General features: G+C 32.8%; 1 protein-coding gene across 50 annotated transcripts in view; it reads left to right on the forward strand.

The window, feature by feature from the left end:
• The window catches only part of RIMS2 (regulating synaptic membrane exocytosis 2), a 748,462-nt gene that overhangs the window by 360,676 nt on the left and 369,933 nt on the right, over positions 1-17,853 (forward strand). For all 50 annotated transcript variants that reach the window (XM_058443878.1, XM_058443874.1, XM_058443866.1 and 47 more), the window contains one exon: positions 12,092-13,017. In XM_058443878.1, coding sequence (XP_058299861.1) covers positions 12,092-13,017 — 926 coding nt within the window. The remainder of the gene's footprint in view (positions 1-12,091; positions 13,018-17,853) is intronic.

The raw sequence follows: 17,853 nt of genomic DNA on the forward strand, positions 1-17,853 counted from the left end.
GCCCCTTGGGATAAGGAAGTGAGCATAAGCAGCAATTTCTTTGTTTTTCCTCTTTCTCTTGGGAACAAGATGCTCACAGAGAGCGTACATTCCTGTTCCTGCCACAAGTTTTATAGAAACAGGCTGTAAAATAGTCTCAGACCAATGTAGTCTTTGCCTGGATGGGTGTGTCTGTATGATTCTGAGTTTTTGTATTAGGAATCTCACTTTTTACATGGAGACCAATTCTACAATTTCTGTTTTGTTAGTAATAGAGGTAATATTTCATGTGTCATCTACCTCTTTTTTTCTGTTTCTGAATTAGGTTAGCATTTGGCCAAGGGATAGTTTACTGAGAATTACTTTAAAAAAGCACCTTGTTGCTGTTGCTTGAAACATGTTGCATGTGGTTTGTTGTTATCTCTTTCTAGCCTTAAATAGAACAAGCCCAATGTCAGAATTATCATGTAAAATGTGATATTAAATATGCAATCTTTTGATTTTTAATCTCAGGAGAGATTTTCATCTCATTAAGTGACTATTTTTACTGTAAAACTGGAAATACTTTAAAGAAACCATATGACTACAGCATTTATAAAGGTGCCAGAGTGCCTATATTTCAGAAAGGAAAAAAACAATTTTCATAGAAACAGAGCTGAGAAGCATCATGACAGCCAATGAGAAAGCAACATACAGATTTTGGGGTCTGTCTATGTCACAGATTCTGTGTCAGCAAAGAAGAGTTTAGGTTCAAGTAATAGAAACCCCAAATGAGGCTGGCATTAAAATTAAAAGACAATTTATTTGTTTACCTCATTAAAACTTCAGAAGTACCTGAGTTGATTCAGGTGGGGATTGATCCTGAATCTCCTGTAAAGCGACTTAGAACCTAATTTCTTTATTTCTATTGTTAATTGTCACCATTGACTCCATTGGGGAAGGCTCTCTGACTTATGCCCTTAAATTGTCTTCTAGTAGCTGTGAGAGTTACATTAACTCTCAATCATGAAACAATAAGTCTATGTCTCAGTACTGTCAGACCAATGTCCTTAAGAGGCACTGTGATTGGACCAGCTTAGGTCATTGTGCTAATCATTCTGAACAGAAATGGTACATTCTGAGTAGCTCTGCTAATCATGGCTCAACCCTGAAGCAGTTGAGGCCAGTTCAATCAAAACCACAAAGCTTAGAATGGAGGAGACATTCCTTCTGTTTCAAGAAGAAAGAGAAATAGATGACAGAAAGCCAACAACAGACTTCATTACAGTTGCTTCCAGAGTACATTTCCTATTTTCTTCATTCAGAAGACTAAGTAACACTAAAAGTTACCTACTTTTAGCTTGTAATCTAACACATTTTTAGAGAATAGATTTAAATTAAAGGCTAAACAAGTAATTTCACAGTGTTAAATTATTTTCAGTTACTTTTATCCATTACTTTTAAAATTGCTAAAGAAACTTTTCTATAAAAGTGTTAAAAACACATAATTTGGAGGAATTTATGTTAAAAACATGTCCACATTTAAAAGAAAATTCTAACTGTGTTGTCTAATCTGGTGACTCATCATTCTCATGGTCTCAAACATGCCTCTTAGTTGATATCCCTCTTTTAATGTGGTGTTTAAAAAAGAACACCATGTTTAAAATATGATCAGATCACATAGAAACACTTGTTGAAATTTAACAACCTTCTTTCACAAAGCTCAGCCTCACCAGTGGCTGATTGCATCTGCTTCCTCATCTTATTTGGGGCCTAGCTCCAGCAAGCACCACACTTTTTTGTTTGTTTGTTTGTTTCTTTTGTTTGTTTGCTGGCTCTAATGCATCACTGGCAGAGGAAATTTCTATAGGAGTGTTGGGAAAGAAGCTGGCAAGAAGATAAGACAGCTTTATTGAAGAGAGATTTACTTCAAGAGCAGAATTATTAAAAAGAGATTAAAATTTTTTTATTTCTATAGCTTTAGAGGTACAAGTGGTTTTTGATTACATGGATGAATTGTGTAGTAGTGAAACCTGAGCTTTTAGTGTACCTGTCCCCTATATAGTGTATATTGTACCCAATAGGTGATTTTTTTTATCTCTCACTTGCATCTCACTCTCCCCAATTCTGAGTCTCCAATGTCCATTATACACTCCATGTACCTTTTATGCCCATGGCTTAGCTCCCACTTAGGAGTAAGAACATACAATATTTGGTTTTCCATTCCTGAGTTACTTCATGTAGGGTAATGGCCTCCAGTTCCATCCAAGTTGCTGCAAAAGAGATGATTTCCTTATATTTTATTGCTGAGTAGTATTCCGTGGTATATATGTACCACATTTTCTTTATCCACTCATCAGATGATGGGCACTTAGATTGATTCCTCATCTTTGCCATCATAAATTGTACTGTGATAAATGTGTGCAGGTGTCTTTTTAATATAATGACTTCTTTTCCTTTGGATGGATACTCTCAGTAGTGGGTTTGGTGAATTGAATGGTAGATCTCGTTTTAGTTCTTTGAGAAATCTCTATACTGTTTTCCATAGAGGCTGTACTAATTTACATTTCCACCAGTGGTGTATAAGTGTTCCATTTTCAGCACATTTGTGCCAACATCTATTGTTTTCTGACTTTTTAATAATGGCCATTCTTGACTGGGGTAAGACAGTATCTCACTGTGATTTTAATTTGCATTTTCCTTGTGATTAGAGATGTTAAGAATTTTTTCATGTTTGTTGGCAACTTCTATATCTTCTTTTGAGAAATGTTTGTTCATGTTGTTTGTCTACTTTTAGTGAGATTATTTGGGTTTTTTGCTGATTTGTTTGACTTCCTTGTACAATCTAGATATTCGTCCTTTGTTGCATATAGTTTGTGAATATTTTCTCCTGTTCTCTAGGTTGTCTGTGTGCTCTGTTGATTATTTATTTTGCTGTGCAGAAGCTTTTTAGTTTAATTAAGTCTTATTTATTTTTGCTTCTGTTGCCTTTGCTTTTGGGATAATAGTCATAAATTCTTTGCCAAGTCAATGTCCGGAAGAGTTTTTCCTAAGTTTTCTTCTAGAATTTTTATGGTTTTAGATCATATATTTAAGTCTTTAATCCATCTTGAGTTAATATTTGACAAAGGTGAGAGATAGGGATCCAGTTTGATTATTCTGAATGTGGCTATCCAATTTTCGAAGCACCGTTCATTGAACAAGGTATCCCTTCCCCAGAGTATGTTTTTTTTTTTAAATCCAAACTTATATTTTAAAAAACACCTTATGAAGAAGTAGAGTGGTCTGATTTTTTAAAATTTTTTGTTTCCATAGGTTTTTGGGGGAACAGGTGGTATTTGATTACATGAGTAAGTTCTTTAGTGGTGACTTGTGAGATTTTGGTACACCCATCACCTGAGCAGTATACACTGAACCCAGTTTGTAGCCTTTTATCCCTCACCCCCTTCCCACCCTTTCCCCCGAGTCCCCAAAGTCCATCATCCTTATGCCTTTCATCCTCATAGCTTAGCTCACACTTATGAGTGAGAACATATGATGTTTGGTTTTCCATTCCTAAGTTACTTCACTTAGAATAATAGTCTCTAATCCCATCCAGGTTGCTGCGAATGCCATTATTACGTTCCTTTTTGTGGCTGAGTAGTATTCCATTGTGTGTGGATTGTATATATATGTGTGTGTGTATACACACATATATACACACACTATTATATATATATACGCACACACATATATATACACACATATATCCATAACACAGTTTCTTTATCCACTCGTTGATTGATGGGCATTTGGGCTGGTTCCATATTTTTGTAATTGTGAATTATGCTGCTATAAACATGCATGTGAAGTACCTTTTTCGTATAACGACTTCTTTTCCCTTGGGGAGATAACCCAGTAGTGAGATTGCTGGATCAAATGGTAGTTCTACTTTTAGTTCTTTAAGGAATCTCCTGTTTTCCATAGTGGTTGTACTAGTTTACATTCCCACCAGCAGTGTAGAAGTGTTCTCTTTTCACTGCATCTACACCAACATTTATTATTTTTTTGGTATTTTGATTATGGCCATTCTTGCAGGAGTAAGGTGGTATCACATAGTGGGTTTGATTTGCATTTTCCTGATCATTAGTGATGTTGAGTATTTTTTCATATGTCTGTTGGCCATTTGTATATCTTCTTTTGAGAATTGTCTATTCATGTTCTTAGCCCACTTTTTGATGGGACTGTTTATTTTTTTCTTCCTTATTTGTTTGAGTTCCTTGTAGATTCTGGATATTAGTCATTTGTCAGATGTATAGATTGTGAAGATTTTCTCCCACTTTGTGGATTGTCTGTTTACTCTGCTGCTCAGTGTATGTTTTGTTGGTTATAGGTATTTGGCTTTATTTCTAGGTTATCTATTCTGTTCCATTGATCTATATGTCTACTTTTATACAAATACCATTCTGTTTTATTTACTGTAGCCTTATAGTTTAATTTGAAGTCAGGTAATGTGATGCCTCCAGCTTTGTTCATTTTGCTTAGAATTACTTTGGCTATTCAGGCTCTTTTTTTGATTCTATATGAACATTAGGATTTTTTTTTAATTCTGTGAAAAAAGGATGCTGATACTTTAATAGGAATTGTGTTGAGTCTGTAGATTGCTTTGAGCAGTACAATCATTTTAATGATATTGATTCTTCCAATCCATGAGCATGGGATGTTTATCCATTTGTTTGTGTCATCTATGATTACTTTCATCAATGTTTTGTAGTTCTACTTGTAGAGATCTTTCACCTCTGATATGGTTAGGTTTTGTGTCCCCACCAAAATCTCATCTCGAATTGTAATCCCCTGGTGTTTAGGGAGAGACCTGTTGAGATGTGTTTTGATTTATGGCAGTGGTTTCTCCTATGCTATTCTGTAGGTAGTGAGTGAATTCTCATGATATCTGATGGTTTTATAAATGGTAGTTTTTCCTCTACTGACACACACTCACTCTTGCATGCTGCCACGTAAGATGTGTCTTTTCTTCTCCTTCCGCCATGATTGTAAGTTTCCTGAGGCCTCCACAGCCATGCAGAACTGTGAGTCAATTAAGCCTCTTTCCTTTTTAAATTACCCAGTCTTAGGTATTTCTTTATAGCAGTGTGAGAACAGACTAAAGCAATCTCCTTGGTTAAGTATATTCCTAGGTATTTTATGTGTGGTGAATCACATTTATTGACTTGTGTAGGTTCAATCATCCTTTCATGCCTGGAATGGAACCTACTTGGTTGTGGTGAGTTATCTTTTTGATATGCTATTAAGTTTAGTTTGCTAGTATTTGTTGAGGATTTTTGCACCTCAGTTCATCGGAGATATTGATCTCTATCTCTTTCTTTTTGTTGTGTCATTTCCTGGCTCTGATATCAGAGTGATACTGGCTTCATAGCATGAGTCAGGTAGGATTCCCTCCTTCTTAATCTTTTGATGGTTTCAGTAGTATTGGTACCAGATCTTCTTTGAATGTTTAGTAGATTTCATGTGTGAATTCACCTGGTCTTGAGCCTTTTTTTTTGTTTGAAGATTTTTTTATTGCTGATTCAATCTCACTACTCATTATTGATCCCCTGAGGGGTCATCAATTGTGCACCATTTTCTAGAGATTTGAATATCTAAGAACCTTCGTCTTTTAAATATGAGTTGAAAATATTGTCATGAATAAAATAAAAATTAATTTAACTAGCATCTGGTTCATAGAATCTTTTTGTTGTTTTGTATTTTAAGATCCAATTGTAATCTTAAATGGATAATAAGATTACAATTATTCTCATGAAAACCTTTTAGATCCCAATTTGGGTCCTCAAAAATTTGAATCCATGGGAAGTAGTTACAAAAGCAATAAACAAAAGAAAACATGTTAAGAGTAAACAGTTAAAAGTGAGGAAAATAGTCCTGAAAGGAGAATAAACATTCTGAAGCGAAAGGGAGAAGGAAATTGGAGCCCTAGAAAGATCAGTAGAGAGTGAAGGGAAAGCAGTAGTGGTATTAAAGGTGATACAAATGAAAGTCTGGGGTAGATGAATAAGAGGAGCTGGAAACAAGATGATTGACAGAGAAGGGCATTGGCACCAGAGTGTGCATTACAGTTGGAGGAACACCACCAAGAGAACTCACTGAGTGGTAAAAGTGAATGGAAGGAAAAGTAAAGAGGAAGAAGGATTGCTATTAACTGCAATGTTTCTGAAATTTTCTTGACTTAAGAATAAAAATAAGCTGTGGGCAAATGGATTTTTTTTTCAGTTTGATATGAACTATGGGGTCTGTATGGTTGAAATTATTCATTTTATATTCCTATGAAAATGAATTATTTTGAATTTTTATTGCCTTTCTCTTTGAATAATCTACCAGTCTTTATTAGAAATCTGAGAGGTAAAAAAATCACATTATCTGTCCACATTTTCCTCCCAATCTTTTCAAGACCTACATTTAATTCTAAAATAAAATGATAGAGGTGAATACCTATACAAATAGTTGAATGGTACTACCATATATTCCTAGACCCTCATTTAAACTTGCTGTTTGTGAGATCTAAAAACAGCACAGCACTTTTTAATCTTTTTCTACTCGTCTAACACTGGCCTTTTCTCAGTTTTATATAAAATTATTTGGAAACATTTAAATATAACTTTCAGAGTTGTAATATTAGTATCCAGATAACTGGCTTTTGCTAGGAAGAAATTTGTGTGGCCTTATTAAAATTCTTTTTATTTTTTTTAAATCACTGAATGAACATTGAGATGTTAATTGATAAATTAAAATGAGCAAAATTTGATTTAAACTTAGTGTCTAACCAACTTCTTAGTTAATGGAGCATATTACTTTTTATTAAATTTCTACAAGAACTGCTGCTTCTTGAACCTTTGGGGAAACATTGCCTTTTTACTGAAGATTAAGAAACTTGTTAGTGAATAATTGAAAAGAAGTTACAGAATAGGCCTGTTAAACTATTACTATACATTTTATGGTGAAAGCTTAAGCAGCACAATTATCAATAACAAGCACATAGACTTGTCATTTTAGAAGTACTGCAGTTCATATAGGAGAAGGTGATTTATAAATTTCTAAATCCACCAGTTTTAAGTATAGTGCCCAGAAATGCCTTGGATGCAGCTTGCATTTGGTGTTCAGTATTGTGAGGCACTAATCAGCTAAGTACCATAATCCTCCTTACAGGGTACATTCTTACTTGACCTGGAGCTATATACAGCCACATAGTAACAGCATTAAAGAATAACCTTTTTCTTAACAGGCCCATCACTAGAGGATTCTATGACTCCATCCTTTGAATGGGTGTTGTTTTTGTGTAATATTTTAGTAACTGAGTTTTGAAATAAAACGATTGTAAGCAAGTAGAGACTTTCAAATCATCTGATTAAGGATGGCTCCTATGATTTTGCCAGGGCTAGAAGGATTAAATGAAAGTACTGCCTGGCACACTGTTGATGTATTTTTGTCAACGTGATGCTTCATGCTCGACAGATGTGCATTGGCTGAACAAAGGTAAAACAATAAAATACATTAAATATTAATTGTGATATGTAAAAATTTATATATTTTTGTTTTTTATAAATAGAAATTGATTTATTAAAAGCTTTTTGTAGGAATTATAGAAATGAGCCTTTGTTTTCATGTTTTACAAGATTATATACTTCTGTTAAATCCTTGATTTAATGTTTTTTAACAGCTTAAAATTTTAGAATTTGGTTGCAATGTTATGTTTAAACTGTATGGTTAGTTAGCATTGTGTAATTGTATTCGTGAAGTATTACATTAGTTTATTTAGCAATATCCATGCTTTATAAAGATTTTTAAAAACAAGTAGGTATTTTTTCAGGTTATTGATTTTTCAAGAGTGATTTACATATTTTTATTTATAAAGTAACAATTTTTTAATGATCTCTACTAATAATGCTTATGAGTCAGAAATTTTCATATAGGTAGTACTTAATTTAATAATATAAAATTTGAATTTACAAAAATTTGTAATCTTCAAATTCCACACTGTATGTCCAGTGTTGTCATAATTTTTAAAAATTGCATATTTCTACAGTTGAGTTAAAATATGTAAATATTACAGTGTAGGTTTCCATGTAATTTTTCACTGTTTATAAATGTTTTCAAATGTTCATTAGACTATATTCTCAGAGATTTGATGATTATTTTATCAATATGGTCAGTATTATAGGTGGTATTAGTAACACAAATCACTTAAGATGGTAAAGCCTGTAAATATTAAAATGAAAGTTATGGTAAAAAAAATGATGAATTAATTTATGGCATGTAAACCCTGGATGCCTTTGGGAAATCTGGAAGTGATTTTAATTGGGAAAGAAGCTTCTTTGGAGTTTTCCCATCAGTCAGTATGCTTTTTGGACATAGAATTTAAGGAGTCTAATTGGTAGGATTTCCTACGCAAACTATTTTGCGTAGTTAGAATAACATTTATAATGGAGCATCAGATGTGTTATACAAGCTAGAATATTTAGAAATAGATTGAATAGTCCACATGACAAACAATTATAAGCAAGGAATAGAAATGATACTTGTTGCAGTAGATTTAGGATGTTTAAAATGTGGTTTTCTATAAACTGGTTCTAATTAAGGACAGAATACTGTGGTGAAAGAGAAAACAATTCTAACAACACAGGTGGCAATAAAGAGAAGTGAATCGATATTAGGTAAATATAAAGTGAGTGTAAATATATACTGATATTGTTATAACAGAAATAAGGATTAATAGAATGCATAGAAGTAAAGATTAAGGCACTATATGATGCCACAAATACATTTTATACTACAAAAAGGCATAATTTGGATTCTGCCTCTTAATTTCTCAGGATCTTTGAAGGATTAAGTGAAATGTAAAATCCTAGACGAATCATTCCTTTTCCTTTGTATTATAACAGATGAATTAAATACTGCTAAATGCCTTATGGTTCTTTAGAGAAAAGTACAAATTATCAATGATATTGCTTTATCTATTAAATATTTTCCACCTGATGATAATAAATGCTAAGGCTTGTTTATAAAGGCCAGTAGCAAAGATATAGAGTAGAAACACATTACTTGAATTTACATTGATTTTATTTAGTTCCTGAAAGGAATATAGTATCTATGAAATATAGAAGTTTAAAATTTAAAGGACAGTATATATGAAGTAATTCATAATATAGTTGGTAAAAATTGTTTGATAGAATATTATTTTGAAATAATTGATTTCAGGTTCTTCATTGTTTGATACATGTATTGTTAGAATGAAATCTTGCCTTGTTTCTTGCATAGTGTTAACATACTGTAAGGTACTATATCTTAAAGTGTATTCTTGAAAACATAAGTCTTTGTAACAGTGACAATAGTCATCCCAATTTCCGATTATAACCACTGTTCCATTTTTATAGTGGTTATAATCTTAAATCCAGTACAAATCGACATATACAGTATGATTCGCATATTTCTGGCAAATTTGATAATCTCTAGAACAATGTGATTGCTGGATTTAACATTGAATTCAATTTTCCTAAGGTATGATTTTAAAAAAGTACTTAGATGGCTTACTAGGGACTAATTATTAATAGCCTTTCTCTTGGAACTGAATTCCATAATAGGAAGTAAATATTCTTATTTATCTGTAAGATAAAATATAATCCCCTGTTATAAAGACTCATTGTATTCACTTTATACTCTACTTACTTTCAAAAATTCATGTTAATTCCTTAAGATAGGAATGAAATATTCCTTTTTTTAACTTCTATCCTATAATACTCAGTTTAACATTAAATGTATTATGGGAAATCCTTAATGCATTAAGCCTTCATGTAGGCTTATTAACTTGATGAAGTTGTGGTATCAATATTGTAAAATCGTACTACCTAAGAAATGGAAGATGGTTTTAGAATCATTCACCCTCTTAAGAACAAGGAAGGTGTCTTAATCATTTCTGTATTCCTAATTTATAAGATAGAGTGTGGCATTTATTTCTTACCTAATATATGTTCGTTAAAGTAATATATAAGTTAACATGTAAAATCTACGCCTCTCAATTTAAAGGACAAACTCCTCAGGATTTAATGGTTATATAGTTTGAAATAACTGGCTAATTACAAAAGTATGACTAAGAACTGTAGATTCCTTAAATCTAGTGTTCTTTTCATGATAGACTACTATCATGCTAGAGTATTTTTTTAGTCAAATGTATAAAAGTAATGACAAAAGTAAAATGAATGATGCACAGTACACACACACATATACACAGAAACATAGGGTGTTGGGTACTATAAATTTTTTTGAATGTTTTGTTTTGATTGTAAATTTTAAACTGTAGGAATCTATGGTTTTATGTAACAATTGTAATCTAAAAGATTTGTAATTAAGTCCTAAATGTTTTATATATAAATATAAATGCTAAAAAATATCACATCCACTTTCTTAATCATAAAACATTTAAGGGATGGACTAATTTTTTCACTTTCTACAGTACTTATTCCTTTATAGTTCCAGGTTAGAGTTTATCCTGGCTTTGTACTTACATGAGATTTGAAAGGTAGAGGATATACAGAAGCCATTATTGTCAAGCATTAGTTGTTGGCTAGCAGATGGGCAGATATAAAAGTCTTAGTGACTCCTTGGCAAACTCCTGTTAATTGGCCACCCTGATGCTGTAGGTGGTTCAGAAAATTGCTGGCAGATTTCCATAGACTCTTGACATTCACAGCAGCTTTCTAATGTCCATTTTGAGAACCCTTGTCTTTGCATCTTCAGGCTAAGATCATCAGCATTAACTTTCTTGGCCTTTATTCCTGTGGCCCATTCAACTGTTGTGTAGCTTCTGGTTCCTGAATTAAAACCCTTCCTACCTGGAAAACCTAGACTAACTTCTGTTTTCGTTAGTGAACCTAATTGATAGATTGGCAGACTGTGTTCCAAATATGAGGGAAAAAGGGATTCTGTGACCCAGGGGAGATATTAGAGAAGAGTGCTGATTTTGCCAGGTTGGGTCATTTTACTGTATCCTTTCTCTGCTCTTGCTTTTGGGCTAAGAAACCATTGACTAAGAAATTCACAACTGAACTGTTGAATCTTAGTCATCTTTAACTTCAACTGACTTCACTCTTTCATTATCCCGTGTTCATGTCCTGGCAAAATCCCCATAATAGTTTTCTAAACTTTTTCTGTTATCTTCAGGATTCTAATCCTATTGCTTTTCATGGTTAATAGTTGAGATTATCCAAGTTTATTCCAGAGAAAAGGTTAGTGTGACTATTTTGTTAACAGGGTATTATGTGTGATTGCGAGGTTCACTAAGTTTTACCAGTGTTAGAAGGGTAAGTTGAGAAGGTAATAAGCAGTTTCTTCCTCTGAGACTATAAGGAAATATGAGGGGTCAGATGTGGAGACTTAGTAGAATAATATCGCCAAGCTGTTCTTAATCTAAATGAAGATGGAATAAAAATAGCAGTTTTTTCTGATTTCTAGGAGTTTTGTAATGAATAAATCATTATTATTTATCTATTTAAATTGCTTATCTCAAGTTAGATCAATAAAAAAGGGTTGGAGACATGATGATAAAATGAAAATTTAGGTGAACCAATACTAGGAATGATCTAGACAGATGATGAATGAAAAATGATTTTTAAGAGCCAGCACTTAGTTTTAGTCAGAAAGTATTCAATTCTTGAGCCAAATCAGTTTGGCTTCATTACATTTTCAGGTAACTTTCATATCAGCATGTTAGGTATAGAGAAGATGGAAGGAAATATTTTTCTAAGCTGCTGAATAATAGTTGGTTGGTAGTGGAAGTGTATGTAGCAAACCAAGCAAGGAAATTAGAATAAAGGCTATTTTATAGCAGTGGAATATCATATTATCTAATTTTGGAGCATAAGCATATTCCAGATACAGTGTTGCAGACACTTATTAACCACAACAAAGTACTTATTTGAACTGAATATAATGAATACTACTAAAACCATTGTTATGGTATGCCTTTAAAATGAAATTTTAAAAAGGCCAAAAGACTACTTAGTTATCCATCAACCTGCCAGCAAATCAATGAAATGTAAAATTGATAAACTTTTGCTCTTCTCATTGTTCTTTTCCTTTGGTTACTTAGGAAAAGAAGCCCATCTGTGTCCAGAGATCAGAATAGAAGATACGACCAAAGGGAAGAAAGAGAGGAATATTCACAGTATGCTACTTCGGATACCGCAATGCCTAGATCTCCATCAGATTATGCTGATAGGCGATCTCAACATGAACCTCAGTTTTATGAAGACTCTGATCATGTAAGTTATAGGGACTCCAACAGGAGAAGTCATAGGCATTCCAAAGAATATATTGTAGATGATGAGGATGCGGAAAGCAGAGATGAATACGAAAGACAAAGGAGAGAGGAAGAGTACCAGTCACGCTACCGAAGTGATCCGAATTTGGCCCGTTATCCAGTAAAGCCACAACCCTATGAAGAACAAATGCGGATCCATGCTGAAGTGTCCCGGGCACGGCATGAGAGAAGGCATAGTGATGTTTCTTTGGCAAATGCTGACCTGGAAGATTCCAGGATTTCTATGCTAAGGATGGACCGACCATCAAGGCAAAGATCTATATCAGAGCGTAGAGCTGCCATGGAAAATCAGCGATCTTATTCAATGGAAAGAACTCGAGAGGCTCAGGGACCAAGTTCTTATGCACAAAGGACCACAAATCATAGTCCTCCTACCCCCAGGAGGAGTCCACTACCCATAGACAGACCAGACTTGAGGCGTACTGACTCACTACGGAAACAGCACCACTTAGATCCTAGCTCTGCTGTAAGAAAAACAAAACGGGAAAAAATGGAAACAATGTTAAGAAATGATTCTCTCAGTTCAGACCAGTCAGAGTCAGTGAGACCTCCACCACCAAAGCCTCATAAATCAAAGAAAGGAGGTAAAATGCGCCAAGTTTCGTTGAGCAGTTCAGAGGAGGAATTGGCTTCCACGCCCGAATATACAAGTTGTGATGATGTTGAGATTGAAAGTGAGAGTGTAAGTGAAAAAGGTAAGCTTTCTAATCATACATTTTGCTGTAATTGATTAGATAAGCGTTTTTTTATGGATTGTATTTCTGAGTGAAAATTTAGTAGGTATTACTAGTAGCTTTATTTTAAAAGTCTTTTAATGGCATCGAACATGTGAAGAAAATTTCATGTTATAAAAAGTATCTTCTGTTGTTCACGCATAAGAACGACAGAATGATGTTCTATTGATTTTTAAAAATTGCTTTCTTGCTTTTTTTCTGAAAGTTTTCTTGTATCATTTGATAGCATATTTCAAAAATATCCATTAACTGTAGTTTTAAAAATAACATTTATTTTTGTCTCCTTATAAAAGTAACAATATATTCACTATAAAACATCTGAAAAAGTCCTCAAAGCATAAAGAATGAACTGCAAGTTATCCATATTTCTGTCCCCCAGATATAACCATTGTTAACCTTTTATTGTATTTTCTTTCTTTTTTTTCCCTGTGCATGTATGGTTTATAGATTTATAAAATTGATATCATGCTATGTATAATTTTGTATACTGATGCTTTCAATTGTTATCACATCATAAGTGTTTTTTTCAAGCCATTAGATGTTCTTTAGTAATATGTTTTAAATAGCTACACTAATATTCTATCATAAGATTATAACACAAACTAAATATTTCTTTATTTGGGGCATTGCCATGGCTTCCATTTGCCAATGTAAATTATAATGGTTATCTTTATATGTACTTTTTGCCTACATCTCTTGAGTATTTCAAAAATATATATTTGTACTTTGGATTATTTTAAGCTTTAATTCAGATTACCAAATTGCTTTCCAAAAAGGTTGTAACATGCTTTACTCTTACCAGATGTACTTGAGTTTTCAGTCTCAATTCACCAAATCTTTGCCAATTGAATAGCCACAAAAATGCTATCTCTTTGTCATTTTAATTTGAATTTGATTGTAAAGTTGAATGTTTTATATGTTTATCTGCATTTGATATCTTCTGTGAATTATCTGTTCATTCCTTTAATTCCTTCTGCCCATCTTTCTCTGGGTATTAGTTTTTCTATTACTGATTTATAAGCACTTTTTATATAGTTAGGATTTTACCTCATTTAACGGTTATTTGCCAAATACATTTCTCATTTTAATGTTTATCTAGTATTTTAATTTGTTTATTTGAAACTGTTGAATTTAATATAGCTAAACCTTTGTATTTGGTGATTTTTTTTCCGTTATTTTCATCTTTAAAAGCTCTTTATTCACTTCCAAATCAATTAAGTATTTAACTGTATATTATCTCATTTTTAAATTATTTTTTAACCATTAACTTTTTAAACATTCTGGAATTTATTTTGGTGTATGACAAAAATACACCAGATTGATGAGTATCATACCAACCTCCTACCCCCAATTTCCTTATACTATTTGATGAATAGTCCATTTTTTGCTTATAGAATCAACAGGAATCACTAAGGGAATTCAAGAAAGGAGCTTGGTATGAAATGATTATGGAATCATTTTATACTGTACCAAAATAATTAGTTAGAACACATTAATTAAGAGTTTCCATTCTGAATTAAAAATAAAAATTGTGATATAAAAATAACTAACAAGAAATGAGGGGCCCACAGGAAGAGCCAGAAAATTTTACTGAGTAACACAAGGAAGATGTGAGTAGCAGTTCATTTCATGTTGCTAATTAGGAAGGCTAAGTAGTATAAAGATGCAAGCTCTTTGCAGATAATCTCTTGGGAGTTAATAACATTCTAGACATAATACCAATTGGGCCCTTGAAGTATTTTATTTCTAAAGTTAATCTGGAAGAAACAACACGTGTAAGAATAGTTAAGAGTAGTGAGGGAGAGCTCACTTGACCAGATAGTATAAAATGACAATAATTGAAAATGTGATACTGATAGAAAATTTGGACATATCAGTGAAATTCTAATATAATATATTAAAACTAATAAATTATAAAATATAAAATGCACAACAATCCAAGGGGGGAGAGATAAACTATTCAACAAATAGGGTTGGAGAAATGCATATGCAGTTTTAAAAAATCACATTAGGATATTTCATATTTGTTGCATTCAAATGATAAATACTAAGAAAAACTTGCTTATTAAAATGTAGTTATCCATAAAGAGCAACTATCAATCTTAATTTTTTTATGGAGTATATAGAAATTTTATTTTCCCTAAGCTGTAGTACTTCCTTAAGTATATTTAATAATCTTTATTTTGGTCATTTTTCACATTTGCCAGAGTATATCATCATACTAAAAAATAAGAAAAAGGATAGTTTTGTTACCTTTGGTGGTTTGGTTTAGATTCTGTCTGGTAGGTATTTCTATTATCCTTGCTAAAGTAATGCCTTCACTTGTACCACATAAAAATGTAGAAAACCCAGAAATGTATCAATTCAGTGCTTGAAAGCTTTTTTATATGTGATATCTTTATTTTAGTATTCTGAAGTATCCACTTACAAAAATCTCATATAAGTAAAAAACTATATATGAGTTAAATTAAAATCCTATTTGAAACAAATTAGAAAAACTAAAACATTTATCAAATATAGAAAAAAATGCCTCTCACATTTTTTTTATTCCAAAACTTGAACTTCTAATAGACACTCTTGAAGGTAGGCCTCCTTCTCATTTATTTAATCATTTGTTTCACAGAGGACAGTTTCTGCCAACATGTATTTGGCAGAAAATTACACTTTAATTTGAATTCAGAAGAATAAACTTGAATGAATTAATCTTTTTTCTGTTTGATATTTCCCCAACAATTGAATTCAGTGAGGATAAATTGTAGCTGTTGAGACACTGGGATATTATGGGAAGGAGATTGAGTTATATCATGTCTTGACTTTTCATCATTAAAGTAACTTTTTTTATTATTTGTGGAAAATTGGCAATTTGATTTGGGAATAAATTACCTTTAGAAGTATCTAACATTGTGATTCGTCTTTGATACTTAACTAATGTTGGAAAATTCTTCCTAATAGTTAAAGAAATTTTGTTAGTGAATTTTAAACATGTTTTTCTGTATTTTTATATGGAGAGACATCATTCTGAGAACGAACCAACTTTTAAAAAATAATCACCACTTTGCTTTATTATCCCTATACTAAATAACTCCAAAGAATGTGTTTTACAACTCAGATATCTTTCTCCTTGTCTTTACTTTTCTGTTTTTTTCAATTTTGTGCATAATCTTTCAAAAATATGCAAGGCAAATTTGCATCAAGTTATCTAATTTTAAAATGTTAACTAACACTTTATAAATAGCACCAGGGAACATTATCATTGCAGAATAATTTTTTTTCAAGGTCCTAGTACATCATAGCTTCTACTACGTAGCAGAATCTTTCCTGGTCTATAAATAATAAAATTCCTTGGAAATTGGTAGCAAGTTTGTAATTTACTCTATTGTTTTTTTCTCTGCCATCCTTTTGGATAGTCTGTTTCTTTTCTTCTTCTATCTTTAGCCTTATTGGTGTGTTAGTGACTTTGGCTCATCTTACTTGTCACTTTGGATGGATTTCATTATTTTAAATATACAGAGTTTCACTCAAATTTATAATAGATGTCATTTCATTCAGTATGTTCTGTTAAATGATGCTGCTAATTACAATGACTGGGCCATTGTTTGTGTAACAAAAACAGGTTTCATGGGAAGAGTATCAGTTTTGGAGTAAAAGAGGATGATCAAACCCTGGTTCTGTCCTTCACTATGTGATTTTGTTCTACCTTTTTAACCACTCTAGGTCTGTTTCTTTACCTATAAATCTGTAAATCAGGATAATAGTATCTTTATTGTTCAGTCATTGTAAGGATCAAATGAGACTGTGTATACACAATACTCATCATACAGTATTCAAATCATTTTTGGATTACTTAATGTTCTGTGATAGTTAAGACTCTTTTATTTATTTTTTTTTTTTTTTGAGACGGAGTCTCGCTCTGTCGCCCAGGCTGGAGTGCAGTGGCGCGATCTCGGCTCACTGCAAGCTCCGCCTCCCGGGTTCACGCCATTCTCCTGCCTCAGCCTCTCTGAGTAGCTGGGACTACAGGCGCCCGCCACCACGCCCGGCTAATTTTTTGTATTTTTAGTAGAGACGGGGTTTCACCGTGGTCTCAATCTCCTGACCTCGTGATCCGCCCGCCTCGGCCTCCCAAAGTGCTGGGATTACAAGCGTGAGCCACCGCGCCCAGCCGATAGTTAAGACTTTTATAGGACAACTCTCAAGAGCTTTGAATGAAAGTATAATTGTGGTCATACGGATGTGGTCATTTGTGTTGGTTTCACCTCTTCCAAGATCTGTCCTAAATTGAACAAAGCTTGTTTTCAGGGTAGAAAGAATATTCTTAACTTGTTGAGATGTAATTTTCAGATGTAATTCAGTGTCTCACTGAATACTGAACACCTACTTACTCATTTTTCTGCCAAGAACTCTTTCAGTGCCTATCATTTGCAAGGTGTTGGATTGGATCCAGTGGAAAATGTAGAAATGAGTTACACATTTTTTCTATTCTGGAAATTGAAAATCTAAAATAACTAGCAATATAAGGCAAGTGTGCTAAACAGGTACTGTAGGACTTCAGAGGAAAGAAGCATTAGTTGTGTTTACTGATTTTTGTGCACTCTGTATGTCTTATAACACTTTTCTTTTACTCAGTGTGATATAGTTTGCTTTTTATAACACTAAATTGATCACTTTCCAATACTTTCTGTTCAGTTAGGAAATTGCAAATTGATTTTTTTTCTTTTTCGTTTTTTGTGTGTTTGTTTTTTGTCTTTGGGTTATAGAAGGAGGTATGTCTTAGATTGCTAATGTCATAATATTTCT

This window comes from Hylobates moloch, unplaced genomic scaffold (assembly GCF_009828535.3).
Source record: "Hylobates moloch isolate HMO894 unplaced genomic scaffold, HMol_V3 SCAFFOLD_9, whole genome shotgun sequence".
NCBI lineage: Eukaryota > Metazoa > Chordata > Mammalia > Primates > Hylobatidae > Hylobates > Hylobates moloch.